Here is an 18,259-nt window from a genome sequence, read left to right as displayed (position 1 = left end):
AATGAGGTTTACCAGGGAGTTCTGCCTTGTACTGTCTCCCCTCCAACTGCCTACCATCAGTGTGTTCTGCAGTGATTTTTGCCATGTCCTCTGAAGGTCTGCACCATGGCCTTCCAAGTGCCTCACAGTGTGCCTAAGAGGTATTGTAAGAGCCATCTGAAGCATACTGGCATGTCTACCTAACTTGCTGTGCTCTCCAGTTGCCTAGGAGTGCTTTTGAATGTACACTAGGGGCCTCCGAGTATGTTCCTAAGCTCCACCATGCTCTACGTAAGGCACTCAGATCCTCTGAGCACATTTCTTTGCAGGTCTGTGGCCAGGTGCTCAGCAGCACCTGTGATGTACTGAAAACAGCACTGGGTCATTTAAGTGCAACACAAGACATACATAGGCTCTGTGAGCAGAGCAGAAGGTACTAGGATGCATTAGCTTTACATGGAACATCACTTGCCCCTGGTGTTCACAAAAAGGGGATTCTTAGTAGAGTACTGGAGCAAAAACAAATGGCATTAGACACTGTTGGTGCACTTTTGACAGTTCCCCAGCCCTCCCTCACCACACCTTAAAGGCACACATGGTGGAAGTCATAGGCAACCTTGTTTTTCATCATATAAACTTAAAGTGACATATATCTCAGGTTTTTCAAGAGCTACTTCCCTGGGAATTAGATGCTTAAAATTCCATACCAAGTAACTTCTGCCACGTTGGGTAAACTTTTTCAACTTTGAATCAAGTTCTGCAACAACTTATTTTCATAAAAATTCTGTAATTACAGTGCTTCTGTAGGCATTTTTTGAAACATTCTATATCCCATTGAGACAGGGAACAAGATAAAGGATGTTGATTCTGTAGGTCTTAGCTAACATAATTGTACGTTAACCACAAGGACAGGATGGCCCCAGAGATAAGGGAGTAAAAGACTATATGCATAGATAATGGAACCAACAAGAACTGGCTTGACTGCTGAAGTCTGTCAAAAACAGGAAAGGCCAGAAGATAAGCAGCGAGGAAGACTTCTGGCCTTCAACAAAAAATCACCAGAGTGCGCTGGAGGACCACCCAAAGACTCCAGTACGCATGCGAATACGTGTGAGAACTTACGTTAATGATCTTTCAGAGACCTGATAAACATGCAAGAGGCTTACAGGAAATTAATTAATATGTATTGGTCCCACTAATATAAGCACACTGCCAGTAACCCTTGGTGTGTGTGTTAGGCATAACAATTTCCCTCTCCCACCCCCGGCACCCTAATAAAGAATACCTGCTTAATAAACTTTGGTTATTGAGTTTTCATTGCATCACCATAATAGCCGTTTCTCTAAGGCTAACTCTAAAGATTTAAGTTGTTACAATACATTAAAATTACTATTTTAAATAGGGTATTTTCACTGCAGCCAACTCTTGCTCATTTTGGCTTTTGAGAGTTTCAGTCAGCATTTAGATGACTGCTAAAACTTAAGGATTCATGCTTGCCATCTAGCGGCTTTAAGAATTAGAAGCAATCTGTATATATAGGATCATAGAATCATAATCATTAAGGTTGGGAAAGACCTCCAAGATCATCTGGTACAGCCCTCCCCCTACCACCAGTATCACCACTAAACTGATACCAAGTCAGAAGAACATACGGTTCTTGACACACTGAAAACTCAATGAAAATAGCTCATGACCAAATCTTTAATCTCATGAAAGTATACTGTAACATTGACTTTAAAAGGTATAAAAGAAATAAGGAAACATAGCATCATTAGAATATTTCTAATACTAATGGTTAGGAGGTGTGCATTAACTGCATAGCCATCTACTTAAAGCTCACTATTTTATCTTTGTTTAAGGAAAATTCAACTGCTAATGTGGAAATTCCCTTCCATTTCATTCTTTGAACTGACTGAAGATGAAATGCTTGTAATAGTAAAAGAAAAAGAATTGTCACTTTTGTAATCAGTATTATATAGGATATGTAATTACTACATAAAAGTTGTCTCTGGCCCTTTAGAGACTGGATACGTTTGTTTGTTTTTTCCCCACTACAAAATATTTACCACCCCACAGATTATTTGTAACTTTGATGTCATATCTACATTTAAAAAAACAAACCAAACAAACAAAAAAGAACCTTCATTCATTCTGAAGAAACTTTGTTGCATATTTTAGTTGCTTTTCAGCAAGATATGGTCTATTTGCAGCAACACAAAAAAAGCAGTATTGTAAAAATCCATTTAAATGATCTCGAACTTAAACTTTCGAAGCTGGTATAAATAATAATAATAAAAAAACGTGATGTATTATAAATTTCAGGGTAAAAACATGTCAGTATAAAAGGGCTGGGCTAAAGTGAGCACTTTAGGTCTTTTCTAGTTTCATTATTTCAGTAGTAATTATCAGTGCATTAGTGCACACATCAAAGACTGAAATTCTATTGCTTTTAAAATTTGAAAGAAACTGGAAATAAAAGAACTGATACATGCACAGAAAGTTAAGAAATTAGGAACGGAAGTCTGCTCACTTTTAATAACTCCAAGTAATGTAAAATCTCTTCCTGAAAGTCAGCTTCCAATTGTCTCACTGCATTTGAAATAAAGCTTTTGCAAAGTGTGCTGTAAAAACTGTTTATTAATGAACGTTTTGAAAAACTAGATTAGGCATTCCAGGTTTTTTAAGGTGTTGACAATCTGTTTTACGTATCTGTAACAGCTGCACAGTTTCTCTGCAAGATGTACTTTTCATAGGTAATAATGCAGAAAAGTATAAAACACTAAACTATCACACAGAGTCTGTAAGTTTCCTTCTTTCTTCAAATTGCTTGTCTACTACAAGTGAAAGAGCCTGAAGAAATGTTTTCATTGTAACACTGGGGGACTGGAAAACAAAAAAATAAAAATAAAAATAATAATAAAAAAATCTGTTAGACCCACCACAGCAATAGGCATGCATAAAAGTTTACATACAAAGCACAGTATTTGAAAGGGAACTATTTGACTTCCATGTTACAAAATGCTCAAAATTCTAAAAAATAAAAAACTGAAGTTTTATTTTAAACGAACTAGCACTCTACAGTCAAAGTCAAGCTATGCAAAGTCCTGAGTCAATCAATATTACTGTGGATTTACTTCAAATGTTTGAACAAATACGCATTATCTATGACGTGACAGGGTTTTATTTCAGCAACAAAGCCTCAGAGAAGAAATATCAGTGTTCTGTCACATCATACCAGTTGTGAAATCAGCCTTTTTTGATCTCCTTTTAAATTATGGGCTGCACAGACCGTTTCGTTCTAGAACTTGGTAAAAATAGTGTACTTTAGATTACCAAAATGTTTTAGGACCAATCTTTTACTTCAGGCTAGTGTCCAAATGTCTTCCCACCTGTCTCTAAATCAAACCCAAAACAAGATATACAGAGCAGAATAGACTTACTTGAATATAAAGTGCATGTGCTAGGAAAGGAAGCTTTCTCAGGACCCGGCCACTAAGACCTTCACTTCTTCTATAATAAAACAGACACAAGCACTGCTTAAATGCTACATATCTACTCTTAAAATATGAAATTTCCTTTATTTGTGCTTGCCCCATAAGTTCCTCAAAAAAAAACCTCAAATCAAAATACCTAGTATTAAGGAGTTTAATTGCAGCTTTTTTAGCAGAAGCTGGACATGAACAGACAAATGTGTGGGAGGCCACATGGCACAAAGAAGCAAACAAGGATAGAGAAATAATACCCTTTATTTGCCTGCCTAAAGCTTACATCATGCTTTTCCCATCACTATGATGTATCTCATGAATTTTTGGGGGGAATGTCTACACTGAAAGCGTATAGTATAGATATAACCTTCTATACACACTTGGAAGGACTTGATAAATTTATTTTGAAGGCTGGACCTCACTGCTAATGCAGCCCATTGATTCCCACCATTTACATACACATTCTACTTCACCTACTTGATATATGCCTCAGTCTCCTCCTAGCCCCCCTCTGTGTATGTAGAAATTTAAGTAGAAATTACATATACTTCAGGAATGGAAAGGGGAAGAACAACAACAACAAAACACTTTTTTTTTTGACTTTAATGTTATTTTACTTTGTTCATAGAGACCAGCACTTTGGAAAAAAATATTGCTTGATATTGTTAATATGGTTTTATTGTTTCAAGAATTGCTATGCTGCTGTAGAGAAAACATTTGCTTTACTAGCATACTCAGATAACTGTAACAGTCTCCACTTACACTTCATTCCCTTTTTTTTCCTGACCACTTAAATCTTGCTATCTAGTAGATTGCAAGGTATTCCAAGACACTTTCTTGGCAGGAAATAAGGCCAAGGCTATTTCCAATAAACTGCATTTCAATTCACAATATCCACCGAAATCTCAGGCATCTCATTAATTCAGGCAGCAATTTAAAGAACTTTAAAGGTCAGAGCAGAAACCAGAAGTAGCACTAAATAAAGCCAGGTTTGAGGCCAAAAAATGTTTGCCAATCCCGATTGCTCCCACTTATTGTCTGCTGGGAGGTTGGTTTTTGTTGTTGTTGTTGTTTTTACTAACCCCAACATTTGTTTAGTATTAAAAAACTAAACAAAAAAAAACACAACTGAGACATTTCAGAAATGTAGCTATTATCAAATTCAATTATTTTGAGACATAATTCCACAACTCCTTTATATATATATATATCAAGTAGAATTTCATAAAATATTACCTTGAGATTTCTTTTAATACAAGGCTTAACCTTGACACATTATTTTCTACGAAGCCAATCATCTCTAACTCTCTGAGCGTCAAGAGCTGCTGTCTAGGGTATATTATTTGACACTAGAAAAAAAAATTACACACTGTTTTATGAAGCCTTAAAAATACATTCATAATTAAATTTTACAGTAAGAGTCAAAATACAGAGAAGGTATCATTTTTTGTGGTTTTGTTATTTAGGAAGGTTGATGAATATATTATCTTTATTAAAATATGATGTTTTACAGCTCTGCTTTCAAAATATTACCTTCATCAGCTCTTCCAAGCAAGAAAGATATATTCTGAATATTGCTGCAGTGGATGGAGGGCCAATATATTGCTTTATGTCAGCCCTGTCTACAAAGGCCATGTCAATTTTCTCCGTAATATTTGAAGTAGTCAGGATAACTACATTGGGATACCTTCAAGATAAAAGCAGATTTTTAGGTTACATGCTCAAGAATTATCTCCTCTTGGCATTGACAAATTGATGCCATCCTTCTTACAACTCAAGCCATCTCATGCAATAAGCAGTCACATCACTTTTGTCAGCTAGCAACTATATTAAATGATACAATGCTCTCAAGTCAGCTATCACCAATCTATTTCAATGCATTGTCTCTTTCTTTCAGCTATTTCTCAAGCATCCGTAGTTTTTAACCTTATTTTAGAAGTGATATAACTATTAGTGATAGAACTATTTATTATGAAGAGAGTCTACCAGTATAGTTTCTGCCATGAATAGGTTTACAAAACAAAGGCTTGTAAATTTGAATCTTTTATCTATATGTTCTCGGTTTCAATTCAGTAGAAAGTATTTAATTTAACTGCTAATGTGATCCATTCTACTGTGTATGTTAGAATGAGCTTCAACTGAGGTAACAACTCACTCTAACATATACTGAAACAAAAATTATAATCACGGCTATATTTAGATGAAGCCTGTGAACTGTATGCCTTTAATTAGCAGCAAGACAGGGCCAAAAATACCAGGGCACCTTTCTTTCTGCAAACGGAGCCAAGAAGTGAGGGAAGTGGCAAGAAAAAAAAACAAGAGGTGTGCTGCACTAAATCCAGCATGTGAAGTGGACCAAGTAATATTAGTGATTGATTCTAAGCCAAATGTTGTACACATCTGCTTGAGACTAACATCTAGGAGCTGTTATTAATGAATGCATTCTTCATTGATCTTATTCTTACCCCTCCAAAGCACTTACTATGACCATATGTGCTATAACTCTCCCCAGCTTTAATGGAATTATATTATCTGTAGATTAGCAAATCCACATTTGTTCACCTACTCACATGCAAAATATTCTAGTGGATTACTCTAATTTATTTTCATAATTAGCACCATTAACGAATAATAGTTCATTAACGAATCAGGATTTGTACTCTAACTGGGAATTAAGATTTAGCAGGAATCATGAAGTTGTCAGTTACCTTTCGCTGTTGCAATAACAACAGTTTACCTTTTAATCTGATCTATTTGTGTCAGTACAGCATTCACCACTCGAATAGCATCTGAAGGCTCTGTGCCTGCCTTGAAGGCACTGCGAGCTGCTGTGAGGCTTTCCACCTTCAAAACCAAAACAAACCAAAAAAACACCCACACTAAACATTGCATATCTGGAATGCTGGCAACGAGCAAATAATACAATACATCTCCAGGTTCTTGAGAATAGTATCTGAAATTTCACCTTCAAAATCTTTTGTTAAGTGGGAATTTAGGGAGAGAGAGAGAAAAGAATGTCAAGGAAGCAAAATGTAGTAAGTGAAATCCCTGTTCAGACAGCAAGGTCTGTTTTCAGTAAATTAAGTAAATGAAAAATTACTGTTTTCAGTAATTTCTGGGAAATAAAAACAACAAGACAAATAAATCAAATTTAAAACAAGCTTCCCCATAGGAATTCCAATATAAGAAAGCTAATAAAGTACTTACATACTAAATTGCTTATGTGTACAAGACCGTGCAGAGAAATGAGACAATTAACTGAAATCAAATTAATTCTTTTTAGAACTTTAAAACTCTACTAAGAGCACTGTTAGTACAAATCCAGGCTATTTAGAAGCTTAAAACAAATATTCCATTTATAAAGACACAGCAGCAAGGTAGATGGCACCAAAAAAGGTTTTGCTTAATTTTCAACTGGAATTTGTCTGTTAAATCACATTGTGTCCTTTCCAAATCTCTCAAATCTGCCAGTTGAGATTAAAATTTACCCCTCTGCAAAAATTATGTAACTTATTAAAAAAAGCCTAAATATGGTTTTATTACACTTTGAGTATTATCACTTTCCTACCCATAATTTACTTTCTGCTAAGTATTAACGTACATCAATACTATTAGAATCATACCTCATCAATCAATACAAATACAAGAGCATCTTTGTCATCAATTAACTCCTGAATCTTCTGGAACATCTTGGTTACGAGCTTGCCACTCTAGAAGGAGACCATATACATACGTTTAACTAATTACATATCATACCACTTTCCAAGTCATTCCAAATTTAAGAATGGAAAATTCTGTAGGCTTTTTATTATTGTTCTTCTAAGTAAGACACTATCATAGTTTCTATTCAAGTGTTTTCAAACACATTAAGTATCCTGAATAACTTCTGATGCAAAAACTTTTTTTTACAAACCAAGCTCAACAGATTACAGTGTAGTTTATAATAAATCAGAGTGTACTTAATAAGCTACATCAATACCTACCTCAGAAAACCATTTAGAGAAAAGGCTATGGCTGTTTATCTCAATTAACTGTCCATACTTATACCTAAAATAGGAAGGGAAAAAAAGAAGCATTAATTCTGTTGCATTGTAAATAAAAGTCAGTGATATCAGTAACTCCCATAAGTCTCACTCTCTCCTTTTCAAGCCTGGAATTTTGTGAATTAGTACTTTAAATTACTTAGTTCTAAAAACTTAACACCCATTTTGTTTTTTAATAACTTCCAGAAACATATCGCACTAGAATTTTTCACATTAAATTGCTATCAGGATTCCTTCATTAGAACAGTTTTGGTTGCTATTTCCATATAGTTTAGGAAACTGTTTCCATGTTAATGGCATCATTCTTGTAAGATTTTGTTTAGTATAGCAAGTAAGAACATGTATAAAAGCATGAAGCTTATTTACCACTTCTTTATTTAGCTATTTGTTGCCAACAAGTTTATGGTTAACTCCTCTACTTGTCTGATACATAGACTGACCTCTGCTGACTGTGACATTCAGACAATTCAAGTATGAAATAAACTGGCACCAAGATCACTACCTACTAAAAACTAGTTTTATTAATCATGAAGATTCAAATAGCCGGCAAAATAACCTGTGATCCTTTATTCTTCACAAACGTACAATATAAGCGCAAAGAAATGACAATACTGCCACTTGAATTTGGTTTTTGTAACTTGGCTCAAATAATTAGACATTTTAAAAGGATTTATAGCACCATAGCTAGTTTCTTTTTTATACCAGATTAATTTTACTGCCAGGTTAGAGTTACGAACCTTAGCGCTTGGCACCAGTTACTTGAAATCAAATATTAAACTTCTTTGGGCTATTAAAAAATAACATTTAAAAACAATAAATTAAAGTGAAGAAATTCCAAAAAGATCACCTGTACGACAATCGTATTGTCAGCTTCTGAGCCAATGCTTTACAGAGAGAGGTTTTACCAGTTCCAGGAGGGCCTGAATTAAAATCAAATTCATACAATATATTACACAGAATCTGCAACAGATTGTTGATGACACCTTACATCTTTTTGATTACTGTATTTCATTACAACACTAGTTGTAGAATTACAGCAGACAGGAATGGGAACATCAGGGTCTTTTGAGAAGTTTGCTTACTCTCTACAATTTTAGAGCTGTGCTCTGTTGTCAGCTTTTAATTTGTATATTGTAAATTATGATTATATATAACATATGTATAACATGCTATGTATATGATACCTATAACAGCTCGTACACCATAGAATTAAAATAATCAAATTCTACAAGAGAAAAGCGTTTCACCCTAGCAAGGCTTACGCTTATTATCATTCTCAAAAAATCTGTGCTTTGCTTAAACTTTTATCTTCCTAAAACATACCCTTCTAACATGCAAAAACAGAAACCCATTACGCCCAGTATGATCGATCAGCTGTTCACTTTACCAGAATCTACATACTGGAGTAGCCCAGAGCATCTTAGTAAGTGTGCTACAGGACAAACCTTTTGGATATAGCTTGAGACCCTATAGAAGACCCACAGAGATTTTCTCCAAACAGACAAACATATTTAAACAGAACATGAATGTATGGAGATTGATTTGTGGATGCTAAACAAATGGATGACAGCAACCACCTGACAGTACTTCCATTCAAAGTCAGTACAACTATTATATCATAAATGTTGTATTTTCACTACAAGAGTTTTAGATTTCCCAGTATTAACTTAATTGTGATCACAATAAAGAGCTCATTACCAAAATTAAATATATCTATTATAGATATATTGTCAACAGTCTAAAATAGCTTTCCAAACAAAGACATCCTGCAGCTTCTAAACTGATAAATAACCAAGGAAGAAAATCTTGATTTTAAATAGTTAATTGAACTAGATGCATTAAATATTATAACTTAAGTAGAATCGTAACAAATACACTCATAAACAAATAGACTCATAACAAACATTTCCACTATGACCTTTAGTTTTTTGAATACCAGTCTGGATGACAAAATTGCAATTAATCAATAACATGCTGCAATTTACAACAAAATGAATTCAGTTGATGTCCATCTCATTTATGGTACAACTTCCACAGTAAAATAGGAGTGATTGAACACTACAACTTAAATGAATAAGTGCTAACTAAATAAGTGAGGGTACTGCCTTTATACTGGACAATAGAATATACTGTTAATAATAGAACACTTGGATCAATTTTGCAGTTTCCTCAAAAGTATTCGTAAGGAAGCCATAATTAATGAATTTTAATATTGTGGAAGAACTGTAACTAAACTGGTTCCTAATGTGCTCAGTAGCTACAGCATTTTTTGCACTTTATACAAAAGTAATAATATCACTTAACAATTAAAAACATGAACTATAAAATTTATAATGCATTAACAATAAAGTTCCTGCAAAACCTAGTAAATGTGAGTACTGATTTGATTATGACATTACTTTTCATCTAAATTTCTACTGCATTATAATGCTTCCAAAAGCACAGCTGCTATAACACAAGGACACGTATGTAATTTTGCTACACAGAAGTGCTATACAAGTTCTTCAGAAGGAAAGTAAAAACAGATGGCTAATGAAGCAGCTTGTTTTAAGACAGATAATTCTTACCATGCAGCAAAACAACTCTGTTCCATGATATCAGGTTGCTGTCAACATTTCTGTCAGAAAATAGTAATGTTGTTGTCACATAATCAAGTAACTAATTGAAGACCAGTGTTGGGGGTGGAAAAAAAAGACACAAATTAGAGATGTATCAGCAAATACAATTACAAATGGACAGTCTCCTAGTTATCTCTATCATGTACTCAAACAAAAGCAAAACAAAAACAACAAAAATTTCATTGGGTTTAAGTCTCTCAGACCAAGTCACAGTTTCCTTCTGTGAAGGTTGGAAATTCATTTTCTCCCTACCCTCAGGAAAAAGAATAGCATTTACTGAGCACAAATGGAGTCTAGAGCTTTTACATGAATAAATTAAATGCTTTTATGGCAGCTACATTATTTTCATTTTCTACCCTCCCACTTCTAGTGCGTGCTTAATTCACGAGCTGCCCAAGCACAGAGAGTCAGAGAATCAGACTCTGGTTCCTGATTAACTTTTATTACAGGTACACATCTGTTTAGTCTGCTGTAGTCTACCTATCAAACAAAGCATTTACTGTCACATTTAGTTGCTTCCTACTGAAGCATTTCTATCGGCTACTGTAAGTAATGTGTAGATCGGTTTGTGGGTTCCAAAAAAGTGAAGTTGCATGTACCTTCCTTGAATGCTTATTTCTAAATACAAAATTACTTCATTATCTAGAGTAAGCCAGTAGAGAACTCTTTCCATGAAATGAATATGAACCTGAGGTGTGAATGTATACTGATTATTACCTCTAACACCTGATATCACTTTATTTTCTATTATCATTACCTGTGTTGTGCACCATTTAACATAAATAAGACAATAAATAGTATTCCTGAAATAACCCATGCCACAGAATGGAGCAATTAAGGAGAAGAAACAAAACAAAACAACAAAAAACACCCTGAACCTCACTCAGCATATTTGCCAATAGCATCACTCCATCAATCCAATACTTTAAAACTTAACAGGAACCATTTCAGAGTCTGCAAAGTCCAAACATAACCAGCCAGTTCCATAGTTTAAGTGACCATTCATCACAGCAACTTTTACAGAAGTTAACTAGTTCCAGTTTTAGTCCTTAAAAGCTAGCACTTCTCTTTCTACCAACATACACTTACAGTCAGTGTTCTACTCACAGTTATTTATTACATCAGTAAGTCTATGTAGTCTTGTCATTTCACAGATGATTTGGAAAGCAGTTCCATAAATCAGACAAATGCTGATATGTTAATTATGTTTACCTTACAAATGAACAAGTACTAGAATGTTTTGCTTTGTTATAGAGTTTATGATTATAAAGCTTTAAGTGAAAATACTGTATCTATGGTGTTATAAACAAGCTAATAAATCAGCTACGTGTGTCCAAAAACTTGACATAGAAGCATTTTTTCTTTTAAATAGGCATAATAAACAACTTATGAATGCTGTCATAAGAGCAACTGAATCACTTGTGACTTTTACTCACATCACAATTATTTAATTTCAGGTTACAGTTCTACAGATTCTTGGAGTTATCATCACAACCTCTAATGAAAGCACAGAATCTTCAAGCTAGAAAATGACCCCATGGAACAGTGTTGTTTCTTCTGGATCCCTTACCAGCACTCAAGTGGGAGTGCACTTGCTCTAGTCAAATCATTCAATGTGCGTTTGTATGAACAGTAACATTGCAGATTTACATTACCACTAAACCAATCATCTCACTGCTGCCAGAAGCACACAGACCAACTCCCATTTTCCTCCACCTAACTGCACCTACCAGTTTTGTTGCATGACCATTGGCTGAAGTCACACTGAACCAATTCCTGGGACAAAACCAGGTGGCAATCAGCCGATCACACAGTAAGTTGGACGTTTTGTGATTGTGCTTCCTCAATTAGTTAACTGCACGGATAACAAGAATGCCAGTAGAAGGGAAGCACTGAGAATATAGCTGAGAGAAACGCTATTCTCTTCCAGTGATAAGAAGTCACCAAATTTCCTTTTCATTAAAAAACTCACACCTATTACACAACAGATCTCTTAGGATCTTCACAATTCAGAACTGATTTCAAAGAATGCTTCATACATTTTTCTAGGCATCTTTGGAGTTAATTTTTCCACCAATTTTCTTCTCCCCTTCTAGGTAAGCATACAATTAATCAGCCAATTAAAAATGTGCAGTGTTATAATCAAGTGAATTTCTACTCCATTACAGAGAACATTAATTACTTCCTTCAAGGCAGGCTGCTGAACATGTCTAAAACAAAAGTGAAATTATTCTAAGAATTTGTAAGTAGCTACCAAAACAACACCTCCAGAGGTTAAACTTCTGATTTTACCTGTTTTGTTTTGAATAAGCTAACATGTCTGAATAAATTAATTATAATTTGTGGAATGGCCTTCACTGAAGCTTTTAACATGGAAACTGAGATTTTTTTTGCAAAGCAGACTTCACAGTCATACCTACTCATACACTTCTTGAGATACGATGTTTAGTCTCAAAACATCAGCTCCATCTTCCTTTGTTAAGCATTCATCAGAAAAGCATGGAAGTACCAGAAATTACACAGAAATTTTGACTACAACGTAAAGCTTTGCAAAAAGCTTTTGGCTAACACTATACTATCCTTCATAACATAGAATTCTAATAAGCAGACATAAGAATTCTTTCTGAAGTTTGTTATTTCCAAATAACTTCTAAAAAGGATGCAGCAACTTCAAACAGGCTACACTTCAACTCTTACTTCTCCTCAAGCAATTTTAATTGTTATTAATTTTCAACTTACATGTGATTTTACTTCAGTGTCATATATAAGACTTTCCCAAAGGCCATGGAATTCAGCTGTGGAAGCAATACATTACACACCTGTTTAAGGTAAATCAATCTGAGAACTTGTAATCTATCATTGCAGTGCAAAGCAGTTTTCAAATTGTTCTTGATCCTTAATATTAGTTGAGAATAGAGCTATAAGAACAATGAAAGTATATGGAAAAAAATACATGTATGATTTTTCTCAAAAAGCAAACTCTACTTTTTAACAGACAAATTTAGTAGTTTTACAGCTTGTAGTTCCTTGAATAATTGTGAGCAGAAATTAATCTTCTTCAACCTTCTATCAGTTTTCTATAAAACCTTAACAAGAAATAAAAAAAAAAAAAAAAAAAAAAAAAAAAAAACAGTATTTAATTTTGTCTATTCAAATATTTATTCCATCCTGAACTGGAGAGGTAGCTGGCTATATTTTCCCAAGTTAAAGAGCTGCAAGAAGTTGGCCTGGGAGAAGGTTCTACTCCCAAAGTTATACTCAGCTATTTATTTATTTATTTTACATGAGCATGTAAAGGAAGAAAATAAAGAAGCATGTAGTTGAATAACGTATAAAAAAAATAAAGTTGTGATTTTGGGGTATCAATCATTTCTAGCAGTTAGCTTTTACCTTGCAGCAGAAGAAAGCAAAAAAAGACCGTGATGAATTATAAACCACAATAATATGAGAATTATGTCAAAGTACCAGACAGAATTCTTCCCAAAGAGAAATGTTCTGAATACTTCAGCTATCCACAACATAAAAGGAGCAAGAAATGTCACAAAATCACTCCTCGAACTCAAGATCACACTTGTAGTTCTCTTTCCAGATACAGAATGCAACTTCCCCAAGCATTAGGCAGCACTAAAAGGCAGGACATGCTTTGTTGCAGAGGAAGGCCTTACTCTTCTTTCCAGAGAACACTTTGAGGACTCTAGATCTCTTCAGCTTGTTTGTTCCTATCTAGGGGAAAAGCATACTTCATACATGTGAAGTAAGCTTCACATTTCCCTCTCTAGGAAAATTTTCTTTAGGAACAGAGAAAAGTAATCTGCAAGTTTACTGAAAAAATGATACAGTCATTGACAATAGCACCAACAGTATTAGGATGACTACATATCTAAACAAAAACTTGTTGTGATTTTCATTGCAACAGGTTGATAGTATATGAACAGTTGTATTAAGTTCTCAAAAGAAATTCAGGATAGTATCATTTGTTTAAAAGCTCAGATTTTTTCCCCAGACTACCTGGTTTTCAAAACAGGCGTCTAGAAAGCACACTAAAATTAGTTCAAACATCAATTTACACAGGGGAAGAAAAAAAAAAAAAAAGAGAAAGGAAAAAGAAAAGCAACGGATGAAAGAATCAGACACCTACAAAGAACTGAGTTCAAAGTCACTTCCATTCCTGTGCCTGTTCTGTTGTGTTTCCGGTAAAGCTTTTTACAGACACTGAAGTCTGAAAATTTAAGAGCATCACTGTCTTGGAGGCTGGAAGCCTGTAGTGGGCTCTGGAAAGCCAATATTTAAAATTATGAGTTTCTTGCAGGTATACAAATAAAAGTTCGGAATGCTGCCTGTAGAGTTAAAGATTTGCATGTTTGTGATTTTGACTATGCGTTTTCAGGATTTATTTCACAAGATCAGTGACTTCCAACCACAAATATTGTAGAATTGATATTTTGTGGAACAACCTGTAGCTCAGTCAAAACCATAAAAAAGAAAGGCCATATATATTAGCTCCACCCATAAAGGAAAAAGTTATTACAGTTGATACACATAATAACTTCAAATGGTAGCCCTATAAACACTTTTAGCCTTTCCAAGATTTTCTTTCATTGTAATCTCTGTGGACCTTCCCAAATTATCAGATGGGTGGGTACCTGCAGGTAGCACCCAGTGGTTAGCTGCAACGATATCCTCATTATCTTCTTCCAGGTTTTCAGAGCTTGGCCCTTCTTCATTCAGATGAAAAACGTGAATAGAAAGACTACTTTTGCTCAAGTCAATAGGCTAGAATAGATATAAAAAGACTTTTAATAAATCATATTACTGTGTTCAGCTGCGTTCATACTGTGTTCAACATAAGGACATGGACTTGTTTGAGAAAGTCTAGAGGGCCATTAGGATGATATGATGAGGGCTGGAGCACCTCTGCTATGAAGACAGGCTAAAGATGTTGGGTTTGTTCAGGCTGCAGAAGAGAAGGCTCCATAGAGACTTTATAATGGCCTTCCAGTACCTAAGAGTGTCTTATAGGAAAGCTGGATTCTTTATCAGGGGGTGTAGTGTTAGGATGAGGAGTAACAGCTTTAAACTAAGAAGCAATTGTTTACTCAGTGGTTGGTGAGGCAATGAAACAGGTTGCCCAGAGAAGTTGTGGATATTTCTTCCTGGGAAGTATTAAAGGTCAGGCTGGATAGGCCTTTGAGAAGCCTGGTCTAGGTGTTCCTGCCCATGGCAGGAAGGTTGGAACCAGATAATCATTAAGGGCCGCTTCCAACCCAAACCATTCTCTGATTCCACGATTCTATGATATTTCTCACTTCAAAGTGAATTAGAACATAAAGTTACAGTACTCAGCTGGCATTCAGCGTTGAAGCCTATTGTTTCTTCCTACTATGGGGTGTAAGCCCAAAAACATAGCTACATTTTCCCATTTATACCTGTTGGTCTAGTAAAAGACACTCTTCCTACAGACCTTGCTTATGGAATATGACCTTGCTTAGACTATCACAAGTCTACCTACTATTTCACATACCTATGAACAAGGCTGTACATTCTTGATTATAAATACCTGTCTTTCTTTTAGTTTCAGCTCTGTATCTACAATTGACACAGACTGCACATTGCTGTTAAGGAAACCATCGTCAAACTCTGTCCACTTGTAATCACCAAACACAATGTTATGTCTGTTCAACAGTTTTAGGACACTCATCCTGATATCTTCTTTCTTCGCCGTGCTAATAAGAAAGAAACAGCATTATTTATGGCACTGACATTTATAAGGCAACTAATATCAGAATGTTTTATTTAATAAACTAAGCCTACACAGAAAACAGCCTCTGTTTAAAAACAAACAAACAAACAAAAACAACACCCACCACTATAACAGAAACAAATTATCAAATTCAGTTTGTTTGCACAAGCAATGAGTTTGATACTTTGGCATTAAAAGGCACAGGTGAGGGAAGAGTATTTGATCTGCTTGTAATCATATCAAGGGATCTGGAATGACAAAACTAAAAGATTTCAAGAACAGAAATCAGTTATGTTGTGAATCATTAGGAATAATAGTGAAACTCATAGCCAAGGTACTAGACTGAGCTTAGTTAGCTTGGAAACTCAAGTTATGCTTTCACTCCTAAGGACAACTGATAGCCCTGGGTGCTATATGAAGAACTCCAGTAAAACTAAGGGAAAAGGCATAGCATTTTAAGATTCCAGAAAGATGTTAACTTAAGTTTGCAACTTCAACGCAATATCTTGTCTTTTCAAGCCTGATGATAGTGGATATTTTATACCTTGACCTTTACAAGACCTTCAACATAACTCACCCATAGTATCCTGATACCCAAATTAGTATGATAAGGAGTGGATGAATGGATAACAAGGTGGTTGGACTGTCCTGCTTGGAACAATTAGTAGTCCAAGTGGAGCTGCAAGTAAATACATGAGGCAGGAAGGGGGTGACGGAATTAGGACCAACACTGTTTTCACATCTTCGATAACTCCCTGGACAACAGAACAGAATGCAGCTGAAGGAAGTTTATGGATGACACCAGAGCAGAAAGGACTATCAGTATGCAAGAGATCAAGGTTGCCATTCAGATAGAGACTTCTGCAGGCTAACGTAATAGTTTGGCATGAACCTCTTGAAGTTCAACAGAAGTAAATGTGAAATTCTGCCTCTGTATCTATCACCCAGACAGCAGTACAGAACAGAGGTCAAATAGTTATAAAGCAGCTTTGCACAAAAAGATGTGTAGGCACTAGGGGGGCAACAAGTTGGTAGTGAGTCAGTTGTATACACTGCCACAAAGTACACAGTGGTATACCTGCCACAAAGAAGGCCAACCGTTATTTTAAAAGGTTCTGCTACCAAGAGTGCAGACTAAATATTAAGGGAAGAGATTGTTTCCTTCTCATTGGCTGCCTATGAGACCGCATGTAGATACGGTGTCTAGTTCTGGGCTCTACTTGTAAAAGAGATATATACTCTGGAACAAGTCCAAATGATGGCCACCAACAGAACTGTAAGACTTGATCACACAATACACAAAGAAAAACTGAGAGAAATGGGTTTGTTCAACCTCCAGCTATCTCAGCTGTGGGGAAACTCATGGTTGTGTAAAGAGAACACAAAGCAAGACTCTTGTAGGTGCACAGCACAATGACAAAAGGCAACAGACATAAGCTGCAGCAAGCAAACAAGAAAATGTTCTTCCCAGCATGAGGGAGGTGGGTCAAACACTGGATCAGACGTCAAGAAAGACTGTGTAATCTCAAAACATGATTAACCAAGACCCTGTATAATCTGATCTAATTGGCCCTCCCTTCAGCAGTAAGCTGGAAAGAGACAGTTTCCAGAGATCGTTTCCAACATAGTTCATTCCATTTCAATGTTTCCTTTACTGTTTTTATGTGCACATGCCTTTTTCACTACTATTATTGAAACTAAAAATTCACTCTAGGTTGCCAGAGACTAAAGGGCCAGAGAGACCTTATTGAATTCTGATGAACTTCCACGTGTATTTGAACATTATCGCACATGTTTGGGAGCTCTTGTTTCAAATCCCCAGCAGTTTCGTCCATCCTTCTCACTCCTAAGGGAAAACTACAAGAACAAGAAACAGACTTTTAGCGACCATTATACGACCAGCGGCACCAATAGCCCTTCCTCGCACAGGAACGCTGTGCCCCAACCATGTGTCTCCCAGCCCACCGCGGTGACTAGCAACCACAGTCACCAGCGCCTCCCTTCCGTTTTTCGGCAGATACCAGCAACGGCCAGGGGACATAAGACTCGTCGCGAACGCAGTCATGAGCGCGAACGGCCTGCTCCTCCCTTGGCTAGCGTTACAAGCGGGGAAAGGAAGTCACCTCACGTCAGGTGGGGCCCCGAAAACGGTGCGCTGCAGGCAGGGAATAGGAGTTCGCAAGGGGAGCAGGAGGACTAAGCAGCTTCTCTAGCCCCCCCTGTGAGGGCTGCACTTTTGCCACGCAAAGAGCAAAAGAGCAGCTTACTCACAAACGAAGAAAACCCGACAGGCCAGGTCACCACTACAACCTTCTTCCAAAACGGCGGGCTAGTGAGAGAAGCTCCGCCTCTTTCCCCTTGACCGGGATCTTCCTTCACAGAAAGGGAAGGGGG

At 36.1% G+C, this 18,259-nt stretch overlaps 1 protein-coding gene across 6 annotated transcripts; it reads right to left on the bottom strand.

Annotated features, from left to right (window-relative positions):
* Positions 1-1,662: 1,662 nt before the first annotated feature.
* On the bottom strand, positions 1,663-18,258 carry TRIP13 (thyroid hormone receptor interactor 13). 6 transcript variants are annotated; one of them, XM_035318669.1, is made up of 14 exons: positions 18,137-18,258; positions 17,609-17,711; positions 15,683-15,848; positions 14,769-14,898; positions 12,865-12,920; positions 10,075-10,165; positions 8,355-8,427; positions 7,448-7,511; positions 7,088-7,174; positions 6,202-6,308; positions 4,998-5,151; positions 4,701-4,813; positions 3,420-3,489; positions 1,663-2,862 (listed from the first exon to the last, which is right to left on the bottom strand). In XM_035318669.1, the coding sequence occupies exons 2-14, from the start codon at positions 17,698-17,700 to the stop codon at positions 2,767-2,769; spliced, it is 1,299 nt and encodes a 432-aa protein (XP_035174560.1). In that variant the 5' UTR covers positions 17,701-17,711; positions 18,137-18,258; the 3' UTR covers positions 1,663-2,766. The 6 variants fall into 6 exon arrangements, with proteins under 6 accessions (XP_035174560.1, XP_035174564.1, XP_035174565.1 ...); XM_035318673.1 differs by having other exon boundaries at positions 17,609-17,722; positions 18,176-18,233; XM_035318674.1 differs by having other exon boundaries at positions 17,609-17,722; positions 18,133-18,231.
* Between the last annotated feature and the right edge of the window lies 1 nt (position 18,259).

Source organism: Oxyura jamaicensis, chromosome 2 (assembly GCF_011077185.1).
Source record: "Oxyura jamaicensis isolate SHBP4307 breed ruddy duck chromosome 2, BPBGC_Ojam_1.0, whole genome shotgun sequence".
Lineage (NCBI taxonomy): Eukaryota > Metazoa > Chordata > Aves > Anseriformes > Anatidae > Oxyura > Oxyura jamaicensis.
The sequence above is the reverse complement of the archived record's forward strand: the minus strand, read 5'-3'. Positions and strand labels throughout refer to the sequence as shown.